Here is a 22,215-nt window from a genome sequence, read left to right as displayed (position 1 = left end):
GTAATTATCTGCTAGTATGTTGCTTCTAACATTTCCATGCATCAGAAACACCAACACACATGTCCCCTTACACCACTGAGAAAAGGAAAGGGAGCTCAAGGCCACTCTGCAAAACAAGTTAAGGAATTTCAAACTGTCTCTGAAAAGTTTCTTAAAATAACTGTTTTAAGTCATAAAGATACACATTTTACGTCATTACAAATCTTAACTCAAGAATCTGGGTTCTAATGTCCTGTCTTTGTCATTATTAGTTGTATGATCTTGGGAACATCACTGGGTGCTAGATTTTTTTATTAAATTATGATTAAATTTTATGATTCTACAAGAAATTGTGATGAACAAAAAAAGGGAATTTATACATAAAAACTGCATTCATAGCCTTCCCTTCTCAAACGGGTCTTGTAAATCTCTTTTAGTTATTTCCCATAATGCAGATCAAACTATATGACAAACTACTGAACCCAAGAGTCCTAAGCAATGAGAAAAAACCAACGTAAGAAATCTGGGTTCAAGACACTTTTTAATTCTGAAACCTGTGACTGTTCCTCATAGACGCTATCATGGAAAATAGGCATTTAATTCAAAAAACCTAACACAATGACTAAGAACTGTATTATTGTCTATAGTTCTCTTATTACTGAGTTTATAGACATTAATTGGGTAAATCCTTGAACCCCATTACAGTAAAGTTAAGAAATAGCTGAACTCTTTAGATGATGATCAACAAAAATCAATATAGCATTGGTTTGAGGGAATAAAAACATCCAAGGCAATACAAATGGCAAGAAAAATTATTGTTTATTACAATCACTGACAATTAGGAGAGAAGAATAAAACCAAGTGCTTGCATCAAAAAAAATTTAAGCTGGATGAAATTATACTGGTATATTTGAGGTTAGTGATTAAAAAAAAAATAAACCCCTAGGTAAATGCAGATTAAATGTTACTATTTCTAAGAATTTAGAATTTAGTACCCAGTGAACTCAGAATGGAAAGACTTCTGCCTGGGGCTATATTATTATTGTAGTGATTCTAGTACTCCAAGATAAATACTTTAGAAGAACTAGTGAGAAATTATTATTTTCGTTCTTTGAACCACTTAGTCAACTTTTATTCATTACACTATTATTTGCGTATAGCCTAATGACTAAAATAGGGACTTTGCAATCCAACAGGCATGGTTTCAAAACCTGTTCCTCCATTTGCTGAGCAACCTTGGTTAAATCACAGACTTTCTCTAAATCAGTGTTATCTACTCTCATAGAGGTGTTGTTGGAATGAAATGATAAGCATGTACTAGAGACTAGCACATAATACTCTTACAATGGTGGCTTTCATCATCATTACCATCATCACCAAATCTTGAAGTTATGCTGCACTGTGGGGCTATGTGTCTGAATTCTTTAAGAGCAGAAGCAAAAGCGACCCTATCCCAGTCTCATGAGGCAAAATTAATGAAAATTACAATTTGATTGAATTCATTTAGAAGACTAAGGAAAACAAACTGCTGTGAAATGATTAAATTATTTAAACAACAGAGAACTGACTGTGAGACAGTAAACGCAGCAGGCAACACAACTTCAGTTCTATAACCTTCATTTACAATTCTATTAATGATTTGTGACTAAACAGGACAGGCCACCTACTCTTTGCTATCACTATGACAATGTTAATAATAATATTAAATAAGAAATTACATACTTAACAACTTAAGTCTTCTGTTTATGTTCAGAGGTTCAAGTTAGCAGCAAAGGCATTCCTGAAGATCACCCCGGATTCCAGGTTGAGTCTAAGCAAGGCTCACGACCTTAAGGAGGCTATACCTCTAGATCCAGAAACCCTACGTGCGATCATATGAAACATACAAAACAATATATGTGGGCAATAAGCACTTACCAAAAGTATCTGGAGATTCTAGCAATTCAGAGATCAAAGACTGTCCTCATCTCATAGTAGTGACAGTGTAAACAAGAACAGAAAAACAGTTTGTCTCTTACCTATCTTCCTGTGAATTTTTTCCAGATCGTCTCTTATTTTTAGCTTCTCGGGGAGATGATCGGATTTTCTTAGCTGGAGGACCTGAATCTCTTCCATAATCTTCATCTACACAAATCATGTTTCATATTCAATTAATTTACATTTGAATTTCACATGTAAAAATTACCACTGTATTTACAGTATAATCCTTCATGCTACATAAGTGGTGAGAGGGGTAGGATTTCCTAAATAATTTCTTTCTTGTTTTTAAATTATTTTCCACCCCAGTCTCACAACCTTGACTCAACTACTTCCATTTTTGCATACTGCCCCTCAGTCCTCATGTATGTATTTTTAATGCATCTGTGGGATAAAGGAAGGAGCTCTGATGGTGCAGTGGTTAAGGCATTTGACTGCTAACCAAAGGGTCTGTCGTTTGAATCCATCAGCTGCTCTGCAGAAGAGAGATGAGGCAGTCTGCTTCCATAAAGATTTATAGCTTTGGAAATCCAATGGGGTTTATGATGAGCTGGAACCAACTTGATGACACTGAGTTTGGTTTTCGGTTTGGTGGGGTAAAGGACAATTTTTCCCCAAGTAAGGTGGCCTCTGTCTTTAGCTCTGGAGAAGTGACCTTGGAGTAACTGGAATGCCTGGCATCCAGGACTTCCAGGCCACACCTGAGAGTCCATGCTGGCAAAAGGGAGGATTAGGCAGACCAGAAAAGACTAGCTTCAGGAAGCAAAACTTAGCCTATCAATCAGGACTGGTCAATAAAAGCCCAAAAGATTCAGAGAGCTTCCTGACTGATGAGAACATATGCTTGTGGCATGCCCCTCGACACATGGAAGGTACTTACAGGGAATCCTCCCAGACCTTACCCTATGTATCTTTCCATTTATATCTTTTGAGATTGTAACAAACCTGTAGCGCTAAGTATGGTATATTCTTGAGTTGTTCCAGTGAATTAGCAAGTTCAAAGGGGTCACAGAAGCCAGCAAGCAGGTCAGAAAATAAGGGTGTCATGAGGACTCCAGAGCTTGTGCTTGGCATCCTAAAAGATGTAGTGGGAAATTTTGCAGCCAGCAGGTCGGAAGGTTGGGGTGTCACGTGGACTCTCCAAACTTGTGGCTTGCATTTGCCTATTTGGCAGAAGGAGTGCGTCCTTTTAACTTGTGAACTCTGACTTAGCCCCAGATGGGTAGGCTCAGAGAGTGCTAGAGGAGCAGTTTACAATGAGGAAGGAAAATGGGAATGTGAGGATCAGATCAGTCACCACATTTTGGGGACTGGATTCATGCTGATCCTTACCACTCCAAACAACAGCCACATTATCTCATCATTTTATACCTTGCCTTTTTTAATTTCTCAAAGAACTCACTGTTTTAACATCTTCATATTTATTTAAAATTAGAGTAATACGGTGTTCAGGTTACCTAGTGCTGCTCTGACAGGAATATAACACAAATGGGATGCTTCAACAAAACAGGAGTTTATTCTCTTACAGTTTGGACACTTCAAGTTTAAGTTCAAAGTGCCAGGCTCCAGGGGTGAAAGCCCCTGCTCCCGGCCCACTGAAGCTACAGGCTTCTCTTCTCTCAGACAACTGCTGGCTGCTGAGGCTGACAAGCCCACGGTTTACAAGTAAAAAGGCACAGTCCGATGTTACAAAAACACACGGCAGGCCATTAATTCAAGTCCACTGAAAGTCCCAAAGTCAGCAGAGCATGGCAGGCTGCAGAACAGTAACATGGCTACATGCAGGGTTCAAGTGTGTCATAAACTAGAGACCGTTCCCAAAGCTGCTCTTTATATACGGGAAGCAGACCACATCCCTAAAGCAGCTACTCAGCCGCTTGTGGTAGATCCCACCATGGAGTTGATTGCCAGTCTCATCATGGAAAATAACTACCTTCAGCTGCCCAGCCACTCAACCAGGCCCAGCCAAGTTGATACACAAAACATAACCACCATATATGGTTACATTTCAAACATTTTAGAAAGAACCCACAATTCTCAACCCTAATACAGTTACTGTTATCAAGTAAATTAAATTTACCTAAAGTCTTAAATATAGTATACTCTGGCACTTGAGGAAAATTACCACCCCAAAAGGTGAATATTTCAAAAAATATTTACTGCACCATTATATAATGATAAGAAGCTGGATGTCATTTGGTTATTTAGCAATTAATGAATGCTTGGATACCTTATAAACTCCACGAAGGAATATCATACAACCATTAACAGGAATTTTTCAAATACTTTAGTAAAATGAGGAAAATATTGATGGATTTGAACCGCTGACCTTTCTTCCAGGTAGCAGCCAAATGCCTTATCTACTACACCACCAGAGCTCTCTCTCTCTCTCTCTCTCTATATGAATGAATGTATGTATGTATATATCTCTTACCTAGCAATTTTCCCCCTCTTCCCCTCAACTACGTTTACAAAAAAAAAAAAGGCTAACAATTAATAACAAAATCTTAAAATGGCCTTTTGTTGGCTAAGGGGCTTTGAGGAGTATCTGTGTCTCAGTTTCCTTTCTTGTAAAATGGAAAAATAATACATCCCATTATAATAGAACTGTTACAAGGATTAAATGAGTAAATACAAGAATTTAGAATAATTTCTGGCATGGTAGCAAGGATTTAATAAATGTTAGTATTACTTCTGTGAAATAAGGATTGTATATTACTCCTCTTTGTATCTTTCTACATTTCCTAAGTTTTCACATATTTTTATAAAGTTAGATTTAAAAGAAAGTAAATAAATGCATCTGAAAAATAATGAGATTAAGAACACAAAGAATCTTTTGTATAGCTAAGAATTTAAGATATACTACTCATTCTGTAATGAATTAGTTCACAAATCAAAGCTGTTTCACACAATAGACTCTCAGCTTAGTTACTTTATTTAATAGTCTCAAAACCAGCTACAACTTTTACTCTGATTACAGCAGTAGCTATTTTAAGTAATAAACACTCCAGAATTAACAGACATTTAAACTTTGGACTCTAAAACGAGGTGATAAAAAAATTACCCAAGTATTTATTTTCAACGATTTACAAGGAAAAGCTAACCCATGTTAGTTCAACTTTTGTTTTGGTTGACACATATCCTGATGTAATTTGCATACATAAATATTTTTAAATAGAAAATTACTCTAAAAGTATGACTTTTCAAAAAGGTATGTCAATTGGAGATACTCCCACTAGTCAGTCCAACTCATAATTAACTGAAATTAAAAAACTTACCAGCATCATCAGATTCTTGAAACTGAGAATAATCAACGACCTTCCTATTTCTGTTGAAAGAGAAACTCTAATTAACCAAGATAAAAAAAAAAAAAATGTTGGACTTCTAAGATATCAGGAACATGCAATTCTATCTCATAAACATAATTACAAACTAAACCAAAAAACCAAAACAAAACAAAAAAACAACTCACTGCTTTCGAGTTGGCTCCAACTCAGAGTGACCTCTCCTTGGGTTTCCTAGGCAGTATCTCTATGAAATTAAATTGCCCAGTCTTCCTTCTAAGGGAGTGGTTGGTGGGTTTGAACCGCCAGCCCTCTGGTTAGCAGTCAAATAAATGCCTTAGGGACTACGACACCATAAACTAGCTCTCCAAAAAGTAGTTTCTCAAAAGCTACCCCTAACCTAGCCAAAATACTTCTTCAGGCACCTGAGATTAACCCTGATAGTAAATAGGAAATGTATTATTTTCTGGAAAATCATTAGGATGCAGATTGAGCACAGAGCAAACAGTTCTTTATGACTCTTTAAACTCATAGTTTGGTGTCATGGAAAAAGGTTAACCTGCTTAAGTTTTTTCCATCATTTTGTTACAGGAAGTACAACTTAAATTAACCCAAAGGTACTTGAAGCTCTAATTTTCATACTACTTATCTCAGTAATAATAGCTCAAATATCATTTTTCCCCTAAAAACAACCTCTCATTCCAAAGCACATGCACATAAACAGCAAAATGTGTCATATCATTACATGTATTCATTTATATATACAGAAATATCACATGCACAAGCCAAAATAGAAATACTGTTTCCCACTGCTATCCAGGAGCAGGGTGGGGGAGACCAGGAAATGAGCAGAGCAGTTTGGAACAAGTAAGGGAGACAAACTTGCCAGTTAGTTTGTGGTACTGTGGTGGCTTGAGTGTTTCTGTGAGGCTGGAGGCTATGCCACCAGTGTTTCAAATGCCAGCAGGGTCACCCATGGTGGACAGGTTTCAGTGGACTTCCAGACTAAGACAGACTCAGAAGAAGAGGCCATCCATTTCTCAAAGAACTGCCCAGTGAAAACTTTATGAGTAAGTGAAATACTGTCTGATATATTAATGAAAAACTTTATAAATAGCCTTGAAACACTGTGCAATACAGTGCCGGAAGATGAGCCCCTCAGGTCAGAAGGTACTCAAAATACAACTGGAGAAGAACTGCCTCCTCAGGGTAGAGCCGACCTTAATGATGTGGATAAAGTAAAGCTTTCAGGATCTCTATCTGCTGATGTGGCATTTCTCAAGATGAAAAGAAACAGCTGTAAACATCCATTAATAATTGGAACATGGAACGTATAAAGTATGAATCTAGGAAAATTGGAAGTTGTCAAAAGTGAAATGGAACACATAAAGATCAATATCCTAGCCATTAGTAAGCTGAAAGGGAGCTCTGGTGGTGTAGTGCCTAAAGCATTTGATTGCTAATCACAAGGCTGACAGTTCAAACCCACCAACCACTCCTTGGAAGGAAGACTGGGCAATCAATTTCTGTCAAGATACAGCCTCGGAAATCTGAGAAGGGATCACTATAAGTCAGAAATGATTCGATGGCAGGGAGTTGTTTTTTTTTTTTTTTTTAGTGAGCTGAAATGGACTGGGTTTGGTCCATTCTGAATCAGATGATCATATGATCTACTATGCCAGGAATAACAAATTGAAGAAGAATGGCATGGTATTCATCATCACAAAGAATGTATCAAGATCTGTCCTGAAGTACAATGCTGTCAGTGATAGGATAATATCCATATGCCTACGAGGAAGACCAGTTAATATGACTATTATTCAAATTACGCACCAAACACCAAAGCCAAAGATGAGGACATTGAAGATTTTTACCAACTTCTACAGTCTGAAATTGACCAAACATGCAATCAAGATGTGTTAATTATCACTGTGATTGGAATGCAAAAGTTGAAAACAAAGAACAATCACCGGTAGTTAGAAATTATGGCCTTGGGAATAGAAATAACACTTGGAGATCACATGATAGCATTTTGTAAGACCAACGACTTATTCATTGCAAATACCTTTTTTCAACAACACAAACGGTGGCTATACACATGGACTTCGGTGGCTATACACATGGACTTCGCCAGATGGAGTACACAGGAATCAGACTGACTATCTGTGGCAAGAGGTGATGGAAAAGCTCAGTATTTTCGGCCAAAACAAGGCCAGGAACTGATTGTGGAACAGAGCATCAAGTGCTCATATGCAAATTCAAGGTGAAACTGAAGATAATTAAAACAAGTCCATGAGAGCCAAAATAGGACCTTGATTATATCCCTCCTGAATTTAGAGACCATCTAAAGAATACATTTGATGCACTGAACACCAATGACCAAAAACCAGAGGAACTGTGGGATGACATCAAGAACATCATCCATGAAGAAAGCAAAAGTTAATTAAAAAGACAGGAAAGGAAGAAAAGACAAAAATGGATGTCAGAAGAGACTCTGAAACTTGCCCTTGAACAGACAGTAGCTAAAGCAAATGGAAGAAATGACAAGATAAAAAAAGCTGAACAGAAGATTTCAAAGTGCAGCTTGAGAAGACATAGTCAATTATTATAATGCAATGTGAAAAGATCTAGAATTAGAAAAGCAGAAGGGAAGAACACACTTAGCATTTCTCAAGCTGAAAGAAATGAGGAAAAAACTAAGTGTTGAATTGCAATACTGAACAATTCCACAGGCAGTATGCTGAATGATACAAGAAACATCAAAAGAAGATGGCAGGATACACAGTTACTATACCAAAAAGAATTGGTCAATGTCCATCCATTTCAAGAGGTGGCATATGATCAAGAATCAATGGTACTGAAGAAAGAAGTCAAAGCTGCACTGAAGGAACTGACAAAAAAACAAGGCTCCAGGACTGACAGAATACCTATTGAGATGTTTCAACAAATGGATGTCACACTGGAGGCACTCACTTGACTATGCCAAGAGATTTGGAAGACAGCTACTTGGCCAACTGACTGGAAGAGATCCATATTTGTACCCATTCCAAAGAAAGGTGATCCCACAGAATGTGGAAACTATCAAACAATTTCACTGATATCACACACAAGTAAAATCTTACTGAAGATAACTCAAAAATGCTGCAGCAGTATATTGACAGAGAACTTCCAGAAATGCAAGCTGGATTCAGAAGGGGCCATGGAATGAGTGATATCATAGCTGATGTCAAATGGATCTTGGCTGGAATCAAAGAATACGAAAAATATGTTTACTTGTTTTGTTGACTATACAAAGGCATTCGATTGTGTGGAGCATAACAAACTGTGGATAACGCTGAGAAGAATGGAATTCCAGAACACTTAATTGTATTCATGAGAAAACTGTACATAGCCCAGGAGGCTGTCATTGGAACAGAACAAGGGGATGTTGCATGGTTTAAAATTAGGGAGTGCGTCAGAGTTGTATCCTTTTACCATATTTATTCAATCTGTATGCTGAGCAAATAATCTGAGAAGCTGGACTATAAGAACACAGCATCAGGACTGGAGGACGACTCATTAACAACCTGAGATACACAGATGACATAACTTTGCTTGCTGAAGTCAGGATGACTTGGAGCACTTACTGATGAAGATTAAAGACTACGGTCTTCAGTATGGATTACACCTAAATATAAAGAAAACAAAAATCCTCACAACTGGACCATCATGATAAACGGAGAAAAGATTGAAATTGTCAAAAACTTCGTATTACTTGGTTCTATAATCAACACCAAAGGAAGCAACAGTCAAGATATTCATGGGGCAAATCTGTTGCAAAAGACCTCTTTTAAATGCTGAAGAGCAAAGATATCTCCTTGAAGACTAAGATGCATGTAACCCAAGCCATGGTATTTTCAATCACCACATACGCATGTGAGAGCTGGACAATGAATAAGGAAGATCGAATAAGAGTTGATGCTTTTGAGTTGTGGTGCTGACGAAGAATACTAAAGAGTACCATGGACTGCTAAAAGAATATGTCCTGGAGGAAGTGCAGCTGGAATGCTCTTTGGAAGTGAGAATGGCCAGACTTCGTCTCATCTACTTTGGTCATGTTGTCAGAAGGGACCATTCTCTGGAGAAGGATGTCTGGCTTGGTAAAGTGGAGGGTCAATGAAAGAGGGGAAAGCCTTCAACAAGATGGACGGACAAGCTGGCTACAGCGATGGGCTCAGGTATAGTAGGGATGGTGAGGATGGCACAGGACCAGGCAGTGTTTTGTTCTGTTGTATGTAAGGTCTCTGTGAGTCGGAGACAACTCGACGGCATGTAACAACAAAAACAACTGCTATCCACCAACAAATAGATACACAAGTGTGTGCACATACAAATACCTGTAAAACAAGATTATACTAAGTTTCCTTCAGGATAAAAGCAAAGTTTTAATAGAATATAGCTGTATTATGATATACTAGGAGTCCCTGGATGGTGCAAACAGCTAACTTGCTTGGCTGGTAATCAAAAGGAGGTTTGAGTCTACCCAGAGGTACAACAGAAGTAAAGTAAGGTCTGGTGAACTACTTCTGAAAAACTAGCCTTTGAAAATCCTAGAGCACAGATTCTACTCTGACACACACATTGGAACTGCCATGAGTCAGAACTGACTCAATCATAACTGGTTATAATGCACAAATGAATTAAGATGACAGAAAGCTAAGTCTTACACAGACGGAGAAGGAAATATTAATGATTGATCCATCCAAAAGATGCTCTTTAATAATGGATCTGGAAATGAAAAAAATTCGAAAGCCACACAAATGTCTGACTTGCTTCTAAATGATTTTAAGTACTTTCTACTAGGTAAAGTATCTTTAACATATTGAACAAATCTTAATTTCTATTTTACTATTTTATATGCTAAATCTAAGTTTAAATTTTTTCTTGACAATACACACACATTATGTTTTATGTTTGTGTATATACATACACATAAACACAAACTCCCATATTAGTATACAAACAGCCAAACCACACACACACACATACACAACCAAACCCACTGCCACAGTCATTTCCAATTCATTGTTGTTGTTGTTATGTGCCGTCCAGTTGGCACTGACTCATAGCGACCCCTCCTCCTTGGGTTTCCGAGGTGGTATCACAACGAAAGTAGATTGCTCAACCTTCCTTCCGACTCATAGTGACCACCATTTGGGTTTCTGAGGCTATAAATCTTTATGGAAATAGATTGCTCTGTCTTCTTTCTGTAGAGCGGCTGGTGGGTTTGAACCACTGACCTTCCGATTAGCAGTCAAGTGCCTTATCACTACATCACCAGAAACTCTTTTAATATTATATAGCATATTAGTATGACACTCAGATCCACAGATAAAAGATGAACTACAACTGTAGACCTACATGGATACAACAAAAGTGAACTGACAGGATTAAGAGAAGCAAGCCATTAACTACAGTCCTGGTTTTATAGATTAAAGCACCTTTTAAATCCAAAGGCAGGATGGGTAGGTGGGGTGAACTCTGAAAACATGACTAGGACTTAAATGCAGAGGAAAGTAGAGACCAATCTGACTTCTAAAGAAAAAGGCACTTAAGAATTTTGCATTTTTGTTTTTCTTTAGTCTACCAGCAATTAATTATCTTTTCACTTTACCTTCTCAATGAGTTAAAATGCAAAATCATAAAATAAGCATAAATATATGTTGTTTTAAGAAATGAGTTTATAGTATTAAAAAAAAAAAAAAAAAGCCCACCACCACTGAGTCCATTCCTCTCACAGAGACCCTACAGCATGGAGCAGAACTACTTCCACATCTTTCTCCTGTAGAGTGGCTGGTGGGTTGGAACCACCAACCTTCTGATTAGCAGCCGAATGAATGCTTTAACCACTATACCACCAGAGCTCTTTTTATCAAAAACAAAACCAAACCCACTGCCATCAAGTCGATTCCAACCCACAGTGACCCTATAGGATGGAGTAAACTGCCCCATAGTTTCCAAGGCTGTCAATCTTTATGGAAGCAGACTGTCCCATTTTTCTCCTGTAGGTTCGAACCACCAGCTTTTTGGTTAGCAGCCAAATGCTTTAACCACTGCAACCCAGAGTTCCTGCCTAGCACACTCCAAATCAGCTCCACAGCGTTTCCAAGGCTGTAAATCTTTGAAGAAGCTGACTGCCTCAACTTTCTCCCATGGTGCTGATGGTAGGTCTGAACCACCAACTTTTTGGTTAGCAGTCAAATACTTTAACCATGGCACCATGAGAGCTTGTTCCCTTTTTATCAAGAATACCACAATATTAAGAAATTTAATTTTAAAATTATGACTATTACAAATTGTAATATTTATTGGGCTAGCATGCAAATACCTGCCACGTTCTGGCAAAACAGAGTTAATGACAAATGCCATGAAACCAAGTAAGAAAAGCATCCAGAAGAGGGAGTTTTAAATATTAATTTCTAATAATTAAGGTATAGGATCTGAACTTGTAGGTATAATAATTCTAGTTTATTCTATACTAGTGGGATCACAACTAAAATACAGTGTGCCACATTATCAAGACAGGTCGTAACAGATAGAAGAAAGCAACCAGAGTGGTAAAGGATATGTCATCTGAAGAATAACAGAATGAAATAGGAATTTTTAACTTGCAAAAGGGAAGAAAAACATTAACTACATTAAGGCTTTCAAAAGAGTAAACATACCTGCTCAGTAATCAGATTGGGTTCAACATAAAAAACTTTCTAAGTTTGCTAATGATGGTTACTTTCCTTGTCTATCAATAAACACCCCAGAACAGAATTATATAACGAGCTCTGGTAGCACAATAGCTAAGTGCTTAGCTGCTAACCAAAGGTCTGTGGTTCTAATCCACTGGTTGCTCCATGCGACAGAAGACCTGGCTGGTGACTTATTCCTGTCAAGATTATACAATCTTGGGACCAGAAGAACTAGATGGTACCTGGCTACCAATGCCAACCATTCAGGAAAGGCTCAAATCTGGAGATCCTGGATAGAGTGGGAGGGAAAACATGGAACATAATCCAAAAATTCAATAATGACCAGAATTACTGGTCAGATGAAATCTGGTGAGACTCCCAACACTATGGCCCTGAAATACATTCTGCACCTGGAATAAAACACACCCCCAGGGGTGGGCTCTCAGCCCAATAGTTAACAAGATGTACATACAAAAACAACAACAAAAAAGATTATACAACCCTGGAAACCCTACGGGGCACTTCTACCCAGTCCTACAGGGTTACCATAAGTTGGAAACAACTCAATGGCAAAAAACAACAAGGAATCTGGGCTCCAGTTCTAGAACATTTCAAGCAAATCACTAATTTATCTGGACCCCAGTTCCTCCTGTGTTGGAAGTGATGACCTAAGTTGCTTGTGAGATCTGAGAGTTAGTAATTTTATAAAATTAAACAATTATTAAAGTTAAATGAAATTGATTATTTTCTAAATCACAAATATCCTTGTATATACACACTCCTCATCTTAATATCTTAACATATACCCACCCATTTCTGGTATAGAGAAAAGTAAAAAGTAGCTCAAATATTTTCTGAACCTTTTGCTCTTATATAAAAAATGAAAAGGAAGAATGTGTGTGTGTGGAGGGGAATTACCTACTCATTGAACCATTTCCAGTAAACCAGACTTAGTAGCCATGCCTGATAGCTGATTCATATTGACCTGGGGTTAACTAATTTTTTTTCATATGATAACAATACATAGACAATTAAGGGAAAAATACTACTACCTAGGGAACAAGAGATAGAAAGGAAAAAGGATCAAATTTAATAGCTATATCATAAGTCTAATTTTATATAATATTCAATCTCCTTAAAATTTTCTAAGATTGTATCTCATCTCTTACCATGTAACTCCCAAGCAACCCAGGAAGTCTGCAGTGCAGTTTCTTCAATCATGTCATTTTCTTACCCCTTGATCCTGCTGCTCTGCTGTATGGCCTGGAATGTCTTGATATCACGCCCACTTACATCAGACACAATCTCACCTCCTCTTAATCTTTTACATCTACTGTGCAATCTACTAACATCTGTATTCCCCAGTAAATGTGAGCTTCCTGAGGACAATACAGCATAGGTGGAAAACACAGATTTTTGGACTGAGTTTAAATCCTTTCCTCTGCCACTTACTAGCAATATGCCCTTTAGAGCAAGTTACTTCTCACTGAACTTCTGTTTCTTCATTTGTAAAACAGGAACAATAATATCGATCTCTCAAGATTGTTTTGAGAATAAATGAGATAATACAGGTAAAGTACTCAGTACATAATATTATGTACTTAGTGCCCAGTACGTAACAACTATCCAGTAAACAGCAGCTATTATTACTTGTCTGGGTGAAACTTAGTTTGTTCCACCCCGATTATATCACTACAATTTTAAACACTCTTAATTATTTGGATATGATGATTAAACTCCTCAGTTTTAAAATACAGCTGACCCTTGAACAACATGGGTTTGAGCGACATGGGTCCACTGATAAGATTGTTTTCAAGATATGGATCTTGGTGAAATTCAAGAGCTAATAATAGATGCTACACCAGAGGACAAACTGAAGATGACTTGATGGAGATGAGTGCCTCCAAATTAGTGCCACACAGTAAGACATTGAAGCAGCAGTGCCAGAAAACAAATTGCTATTATAAATGACCTGGCAGAAGAGTTCCGATTATTCAAGACTGCTTCTGACTTCTTTCACGACATGGATGTTTCTATGATACAGGCACTGAAACTAAAGCAAATGGTGGAAGGATTGGTACTATATAGAAACATTTTTAGAGAAATGAAAAAGCAAAAAAGTCAGACAGAAATTACTAAGTATTTCCATAAAGTTACACTAAGTGTACCTGTCTCTCCTTTCACCTCCTCCACTTTTGCCACCTGAGACAGCATGACTAATCCCTCCTCTTCCTTAGCCTATACAATGTGAAGACAATGAGGATCAAGACCTTTATGATGATCTACCTCCACTTAATGAATAGTAAATAATCATCAAATGTATCTGTTGTGTATGTGTGTGTCTTTGTGTGAAAATCTATTAATTGTACGAGAAGAAATGTATTGACTGTTTGTTATTGATGAGGATTCCAGCCAACAGTAGGCTATCAGTAGTTAAGTTTTTGGGGAGTTGAAAGTTACATGTGGATTTCTGACCGCACATTGCAAAAGGGGTAGGGGTGGGTTTGTTCAAAGGTCAACTATACACGTCTTTACTTATTGGTTAAACTACCAGTAAGGTCCCTAGGGGGTGCAATAGTTTGTGCTCAACTGATAACCTAAAGGTTGATGGTTGCAACCCGCCCAGTGGTACAGTGTAAGAAAAAGTCTGAAGATCTGTTTCCATTAAGATTATAGCAGATCCACTCTAACAGAGTCACAGCATGAGTTGGGATCAACTCGACAGCAACTAACCACCACCACTACTTAGAAAGACTGTCTTAAAAGGTCTTATGCTCATTTCACTAACATGTAATACCAAAACACTTCCCTTGTTGTTGTTGTTATGTGCCAACGAGTCGGACCAGACTCACAGCGACCCCTCCTTGGGTTTCCGAGGCAGTATCACTACGGAAATAGATTGCCTTCCTTCCAAGGAGAGGCTGGTGGGTTTGAACTGCCCGCCTTCTGGTTAGCAGTCAAATGCCTTAGGCACAATGTTACCAGAGCTCCTAAACACTTCCCTACTTCTACATTACGTTATGTTCAGCCTTCTGGTAAAGTTTTGGGTTGACTGTTTGGCCAGAGAAAGTAGCAGTAGTAACTATTTTAAAGCCATCATGCAAGGTAGATGAAGTTCCATCATACAGATCACAACTGGAATCTGTTTTTAACATTCCTAAAAGGTTGCTCTAGAAAAGAGAACTACTGTAACCCTATAAGGAAATGTTGAAATGCAAAACACAGGAGCAAAAAATTTCAATTATATGTTTGCTCTTGCTTTTAAAGCTTGTAATATATAATCTCTGTATCTAGATTCTAAATATACCTTGGTCATCATAAAGAACTCCTGGATGATCCCCAGAGGGCTCTGAGCTGGGAAGCCCTCAGCTCTGTTATCTGTTTAAAAGTGCAAAAGTGAAAGGTAAATGGACAAAGAACGCTAAAAGGTCTGTTTGGCACCAAAAGTGGATAACTCATACTACCTACACAAACCAGTTGACAGGCAATAAATTTTTTTCCTTCCACTCTTAATCATTAACTTTTTTCTAGTAAGTATTGACAAGTATTGCCAAAGAATGCTTTTTCTTTGATAGTAGCAAATGTCTAAGACCCAAACAATGATATTCTTGATAAATAAATCAACATCCTGAAAAGCCACAGTATTCTAGAGATGAAAATTATGCCTTTGAAATTATCTGTTATCATCCTTAACTCTACAGATGAGAAATCAGCCAAGACCCTATAATCTAGCCATACTATGTAATGATAATCAATCTGTCTCAAGAAAGCTTCAAGTACAGAAGGCTGTACAATGAAACTGTCAAATACAAACCCACATTACAGACACCCTAAGCTGTATAATAAACAGCACAAAACCACTTTCTCAAATAAAATGCAAGAGATTTTTAGATCATCTGCTACATTGTTTTGCTCATTAAGATTACTATACTTTCATCTCATCTTGAAAAAATTATATTGTTTTGGCCAATGTGAGAGGAAGAGAGAACGCTGCTAACTTTCTAGAATTTAATGAGCTTTTCATTAAGTACTTAAAGTGAATTTCAAACCTGAGTTTTGAGAAACCCAAAACACACAACATAGCTGGCTCTTTTCACTAATCACCTAGGTGGGTAAACATTTCATCAGAACCTGAAGGTCTTACAGAACAATCTTTTTCAATCTACAGGTCACAACCCATACTGGATTCTGACATCAATTTGTTGGTGTCTAGCTAGCATTTAGAATAAAAACTAAGCTGCAAAAAGACTTCCAAAGTTTTTGGTTCTATAAAAAATTATGATTGACCCACTACCAAAGAATGATATCCCTTCCCATTTTAATCTTATTTAAAGAAAAAAAAAATCACTTTAAGCACTCATAAGGACTATCGAAGTTTGGTGGTAAAAGAGATGATAGTACAAGGAATATTGTATTAACTGAACTATTGGACCGTGTTGTTGTTAGGTACCATCAAGTTGGTTCAAACTCATAACCCGTATGTATAACCTTATCCAAAATTCGTATCCTGTCAACTCAGGGAATGACTAAGAACCTCTCATCTTGCAAGGCAGCCTATTCTGGAAGATAACCCCAATAACCGTTCATCATGAGATGAAATCTGCCTTGAATGCCCACTTACAAGTTCCAGTTCTACCTTTGGGATTACCATGCTCTAAATCTATTCCCTCCTCCAAAGAGGACCCCTTGAAGTTTATATGACAATTTTCACTACTTTTTTCTTCCAGGGTAGATATTAGGGTTCATTTTCGGTGCAGTAGTTAAGGCACTGGACTGCTAAACTAAAGGTGGCAGTTCAAACCCACCAGCCACTCCAAGGAGAAAGATGAGACAGTCTGCATCCATATACGTACATACACACACACACACACATAAATATTATTACAGCTTTTGAAACCCTATAGGACTCTGTCCTACTGGGCTGCTAAGAGTCAGAATCTACTCTATGGCTGTCAGTTTTTTATCATCTCAGAATATGTTTCAAGTACCTCTCAATTAAGGAGCTCTGGTTGCATAGTGCCTAAGGCATTTGACTGCTAACCAGACGGTTGGCGGTTCAAACCCATCAGCCACTCTGCAGAAGGAAGACTAGGCAATCTACTTCAGTGAAGAGCTACTGCCTCAGAAACCGAAAGGGGTTCGCTGAGTTGGGATTGACTCGATGGCAGTGAGTTTGGTTTTTTTTTTTTGAGTACCCTCTCAACTTAGTTGTTTTCCCCCATGCCTCATCCAAGTTCATAAACTCTATCAAGGTTGCCAGGTCCTGGGATGGCGCAAACTTTGGGTACTCACTGCAAGGTTGGAGGTTCAAATCCACCCAGCAGTTACTGAAACACGTGGGGGATACAACTTCATGGTAATGGGTTTTTATTTTCTAAATCAAGGTAAAGTGCCAGAACAAAACATTAACAATATGGTTTAAAAAGGGGGTGGGGAGAAACAGATCAGGTTTATGACCTTCCTCTGACTATTCTACTCTATACATTTATTATTACAATCCAAGATCTTATTTGCCTTTTGGGCTGTTGGATCACACGGTGGAGTTGATACTGCAGTTCCAGTAACTAAAATATCCTTTTCTAAAATCTAAGATCCATTTGCATCCTGACACTGTCATTTCCACATACTACTTATCTTTCCCAACTTCATATTATCTGCAAATTTAATCAGCATGCCATCAATGTCCTCATCTAACTCATTAATAAAAAAGACAGGCTAAGAACAAAGCCCTGGGACGCATCATTGAAAATATTCACCCAGGCTGACTTCAATCTATTAATCATCCCTCTCTGGGTATCAAGGCACATCTATCACAGTATCATTTTTCCTACATTTCTCCATCTTACCCATGAGGACACCTTGTTTGCCAGGACCATCATTAAAACAAAAACCCAGTATTTTTATGGTATTCTGCTCTAAAGAATGTTTTTTTTAAAAGGAAATTGAGTTCACGTGACAGTTAACTTATTAGCAGTAAGCCCTTTTTGTTCAAATAAAATCTTCCCAGGAGCCACAATACACAGCTAACTAAGAATAAAAGCAACATTTTTAAGAGTATAAATGTGTTTTATAACTTCATTTGGGGAGGGGGTCATTACAAAATTTTCTGTGTTCTATCAAAATAAATTTTCTACAGATTTCCGGGTCAGATCAGTTTGGATACTATCACTTCCTGCTAACCAAAGGGTTGGCAAGTCCATCCAAAAAGAAACACTTCAGGAAAAAAAAAAAAAATCAGCCACTGAAAACCTATGGAGCACAGTTGTACTCTGACATACATGAGGCCGTCTGTCATTAAGTCACAGTGAACTCCATGGCAACTGGTTTAAACAATCAAAAAGATTATTAATGGTAAAAGCTTTGAACATCCTATCCTGCACTGAAGAAACACACTTAACTTTGACTTCTAAAATTACCTATAAATAATAAAATTTGAATCAGATGTCTGAGATATTTGAAAGCCAACATTATGAAGACTACTGATCTACTCAACAGGTTTTTTGTGAACCCATACTTTTGTCAACATTCATAATTACAACAGCAGTTTCCATATGCAAGATACTTCAACTAAATTCTCATTTAATCCTCACAATAATTTCATTAAAGGAGCTAAATTAACAATTCAATTTTGAGAAAACTAATGTTCAGTAATGTTCAACAACTTTATACAATCATAAGCCATTTAAATGGTAAAGCCTATTTTCCAACCCAAACCCAGCCAACCATATACTCCCACATTACTGTTGATAACCTTACAAAACCTTGCAAAAAGTATTCACAAATATAACTCTTCTACAGAACTAATACCTTTAAAGTTTCTATGTATCAATTATTTCCTCCTCTTCAAAACTTGGGACATTTACTTCTTTCCACTCTTACCCTGCAGAAGATTACTGCTAAGAAATCTCATATGCCAAATTTTCTCAGGATGTTAGAATGGTCAAGGATAGGATACCTAACTAAATTCAGGGTAGGTAATTTTTTACAATTGCTTCAGTTATCTTTAGCTTCAAGTTCCTTTTACCTTAGTTCCTGTCTTGGATATATTTTATATCATTCCATTATTTACATTTAAAATACACATTCAAAAACGAGATCAAAAGATACAAGAATGTAAAAAAGGTTTTTATTTTCTACAGAAAAGGGAATGGAGTACAGGATTTCTGAATGATAAGCCAGGTACATTTGTTTATTACAATTGTTACAATCCCTTACTAAATCTTTTTTCATCAACTTGCTAATGTCTTAGCCCAAAGGAATACATTTTAACTCTCATATGGTACCCCTTATTCTGAAGACTCAAGCTATTTTACAACTTGCTATATTCAGTTTTGCCAAATTTCCTCTGTGAGAAAATATTTTCTTTTAAAATCACAAACATACATACAATTCTTAATGTGTAATAAGATAATATGCATATGAAAGCTGGACAGTGAATAAGGAAGACCAAGGAAGAGCTGATCCTTTTGAGTTACGGTGTTGGCGAAGCATACTGACGATACCATGGACTGCCAGAACTAATCTATCCTGGAAGAAGTGCAGCCGAAACGCTTGTAAATGAGAATAGCCGGACTTCGCCTTACCTACTTTGGTTATGTTGTAAGAAGGGACCAATCCCTGGAGAAGGATATCATGCTTGGTAAGGTGGAAATGAGAAACGGAAAGGCCCTCAACGAGATGGACTGACATGGTGGATGCAACGATGGGCTCAAGTATAGCAAGGATTGTAAGGCTAGCACAGGACTGGGCAGTGTTTTGTTCTGTTGTACATAGGGTCACTTTGAGTCAGAGCAACTCAACAGCACCTAATAACATAACAAATAAAATAAAGCACTTGATAGTGTGCTAGATGTTTCACAACCTATGCAAATGGGAGGCCTCAAGCAAGTAAGACTGAAGGGATCTCAGATGTGCACATTATTACATAAGAGTTATACTCTAAAGCACAGGTCGTCTCTGAAACCTCAGTGTAATCTTCCACATTGTTTTAACCCAATCATTTATAATAAATCTGCAGTCTTGTCTGACAGTCAGGCTTACTGACTCCTAATGAAGGAGACTGCACATCAGAGAGATGTAGGGCACTTCTCTCACAAGGAAGGTACAGGATTTTGAGGAAGGGTAGAGTTTAGGAGAAATTTAAACAAAGTTGTGTCCTGACAGGGTCAAAGCGAAGTAGGACTACATGTAAAGGAGTTAACATCAGGTCTGGACTGTAAAGTGAGCTTATGGTCCTATTTTTTTTTTGGAAAGAAGTTAAGGTAGGTGTGGAATGTTGTGCCCAGCAACCTCTTATCTGAGGCTCTGTACCTGAGTGGCTAGTTTTGTGACAAAATGATTTAGATCCTCCTGACAAAAGTGCTACATTTCATTCTTACTGATGTAATTTCAAACAGCAATGTTTCTAACAGATTCCAGAGAAAACAGTGGTAAGAAAACAGTAGTCACCTGAAGGGAATTTGGTTATTATGATTCTCTACACATGCAGTCTGTTTTTGGAATGAAGACAGTGTGGGTCTTTATCTGCCTGTTCATTCCTAATAAACAGCAGGGCAGATTTTTTACTTTCTTAGTCTGAGCTATTTTTTACTTTCTCAAGTAGTTCATCTTCTGGACGATGTGATCTCAACAGATGAAGGATTCTACACTCCAGCCAAAGGCAACTGAGAAGGAAGACTCTCTGAAGATGATCTTACTTAACAGATTATTGAGCTCTACGTTTCAGGTTATCATATCCCATTAAAAATGCATTTATGTACTGAGAAGCATCTTAAAATTGCTGAAATACTCTTGGACAACCTGCTTTCTTTCACTGAAAAGCATTTCAAAGACAAAATTTCAAAACAGTACAGTAACATTTTAGACCCAAGATACCTGGTAGTTACATGGCTATTTAGATAGTAGTTACTTATACTTATACTTATAAGGCCCCTACATGACAGAGTTTGAGCTCATCTACTAAAAGTTGGTGGTTTGAATTCATCCTTTAGCACCAGAGTAGGCCTGACAACCTGCTTCCAGGAAGATTACAATCAAGTTACACTGTAGGGATTGTAATTAGTCACAAAAAGAAAAGATACGTTAACTGTTGAATGGAAAACAAATCTGCTCTGTAACACACAGGGTCTCCATGAATCAGAATCAACTCAAGGGCAATAGGTCTGGCTTGTTTTGATTTTAAAATATGGCAATTCAATTGTTCACTTACTAGAATCTAGATAAACCAAACCAAACAAAACCTATTGCCCTCAAGTGGAAACAGACTCAAGGTGGCCCCTTGAGTTTCAGAGTAGAACTGCACTCCACAGGGTTTTCAAAGGTCATAATCTTATGGAAATTGGAGCTGTGGTGGCGTAGTGCCTAAGGCTTTTGACTGCTAACCACAAGGCTGGGTTTAAATCCAGCAGCCACTCCTCAGAAGAAAGACCAGGCAAATCTACTTCCACAGAGGTATCACCTCACCTTGGAAACCCAAGGAGGGGTTCTCTATGTTTGTTTAGGAATCTTATAGAAATATACCGCCAAGCCTTTCTTCTGTGGTGTCACTGGGTGGATTCTAATTACCAAACCTTTTGGTTAGTAGCCAAGAGCAAACCATCTGTGCTACCCAGAGACCTAGACAGTAGTCAATGTTTCAAAACAAAACAAAGGGATGCTTCAGTTTGACCAAAACAGTCCTACACTTAAATCAAATATCTGTTCTGATGTGTACAACATGGGCACTTCATAGGTGCTGTCTCTACTCTTGAGTCACCAAGAAGCTACTTCCTTCTGAATCTAGAGTACTAATAAAGTGTCACATTTTTTTCTACCTTTGCAGCTAAGAATTTTTTTTTAAATGTAAATAGAAGTAACTCTTTATAGTATAAAGTTCAAGTAACCAAAGTTTACAAAGTAACCTATTTGGCTGTGCAAACTGTAAATCACACAACTCCAGAAAGACATCATTCAGACTATAACGTGATAGAGTTGTGGAGTTGTTTACAACCAGGGCCTACCTTACCTATTTCTAGGGAATACAGGGCCTATCCCATTTTCTAGAGAAAACACATCAAAAATTAAAAAAATTTTTTAAAAAAACTTTTCCTATGTTTATATATTGGAGGACATTTTCTTTGTTGGTTACCAGGGGTGGGAGGGAAGGGGAGGGAATGCTGTTGGATAGATAGAGATAAATATTGATTTGGGTGAAGAGAAGGGCAATGTACCAAATGTGAGTGACCAATATGGCAGCATTGAGGATGAGAAAGACAGAG

General features: G+C 37.6%; 1 protein-coding gene across 1 annotated transcript in view; it reads right to left on the bottom strand.

The window, feature by feature from the left end:
* Positions 1-22,215, bottom strand: part of NUCKS1 (nuclear casein kinase and cyclin dependent kinase substrate 1) — a 34,535-nt gene that overhangs the window by 5,706 nt on the left and 6,614 nt on the right. Inside the window, exons 2-3 of the mRNA XM_007953377.2 lie at positions 5,235-5,284; positions 1,998-2,103 (exon numbers count right to left, since the gene is read on the bottom strand). Coding sequence (XP_007951568.1) covers positions 1,998-2,103; positions 5,235-5,284 — 156 coding nt within the window. The remainder of the gene's footprint in view (positions 1-1,997; positions 2,104-5,234; positions 5,285-22,215) is intronic.

The sequence above is a fragment of the Orycteropus afer genome, unplaced genomic scaffold (assembly GCF_000298275.1).
Source record: "Orycteropus afer afer isolate SDZICR_OR568_19922 unplaced genomic scaffold, OryAfe1.0 scaffold00013, whole genome shotgun sequence".
NCBI classification, from domain to species: domain Eukaryota; kingdom Metazoa; phylum Chordata; class Mammalia; order Tubulidentata; family Orycteropodidae; genus Orycteropus; species Orycteropus afer.
The sequence above is the reverse complement of the archived record's forward strand: the minus strand, read 5'-3'. Positions and strand labels throughout refer to the sequence as shown.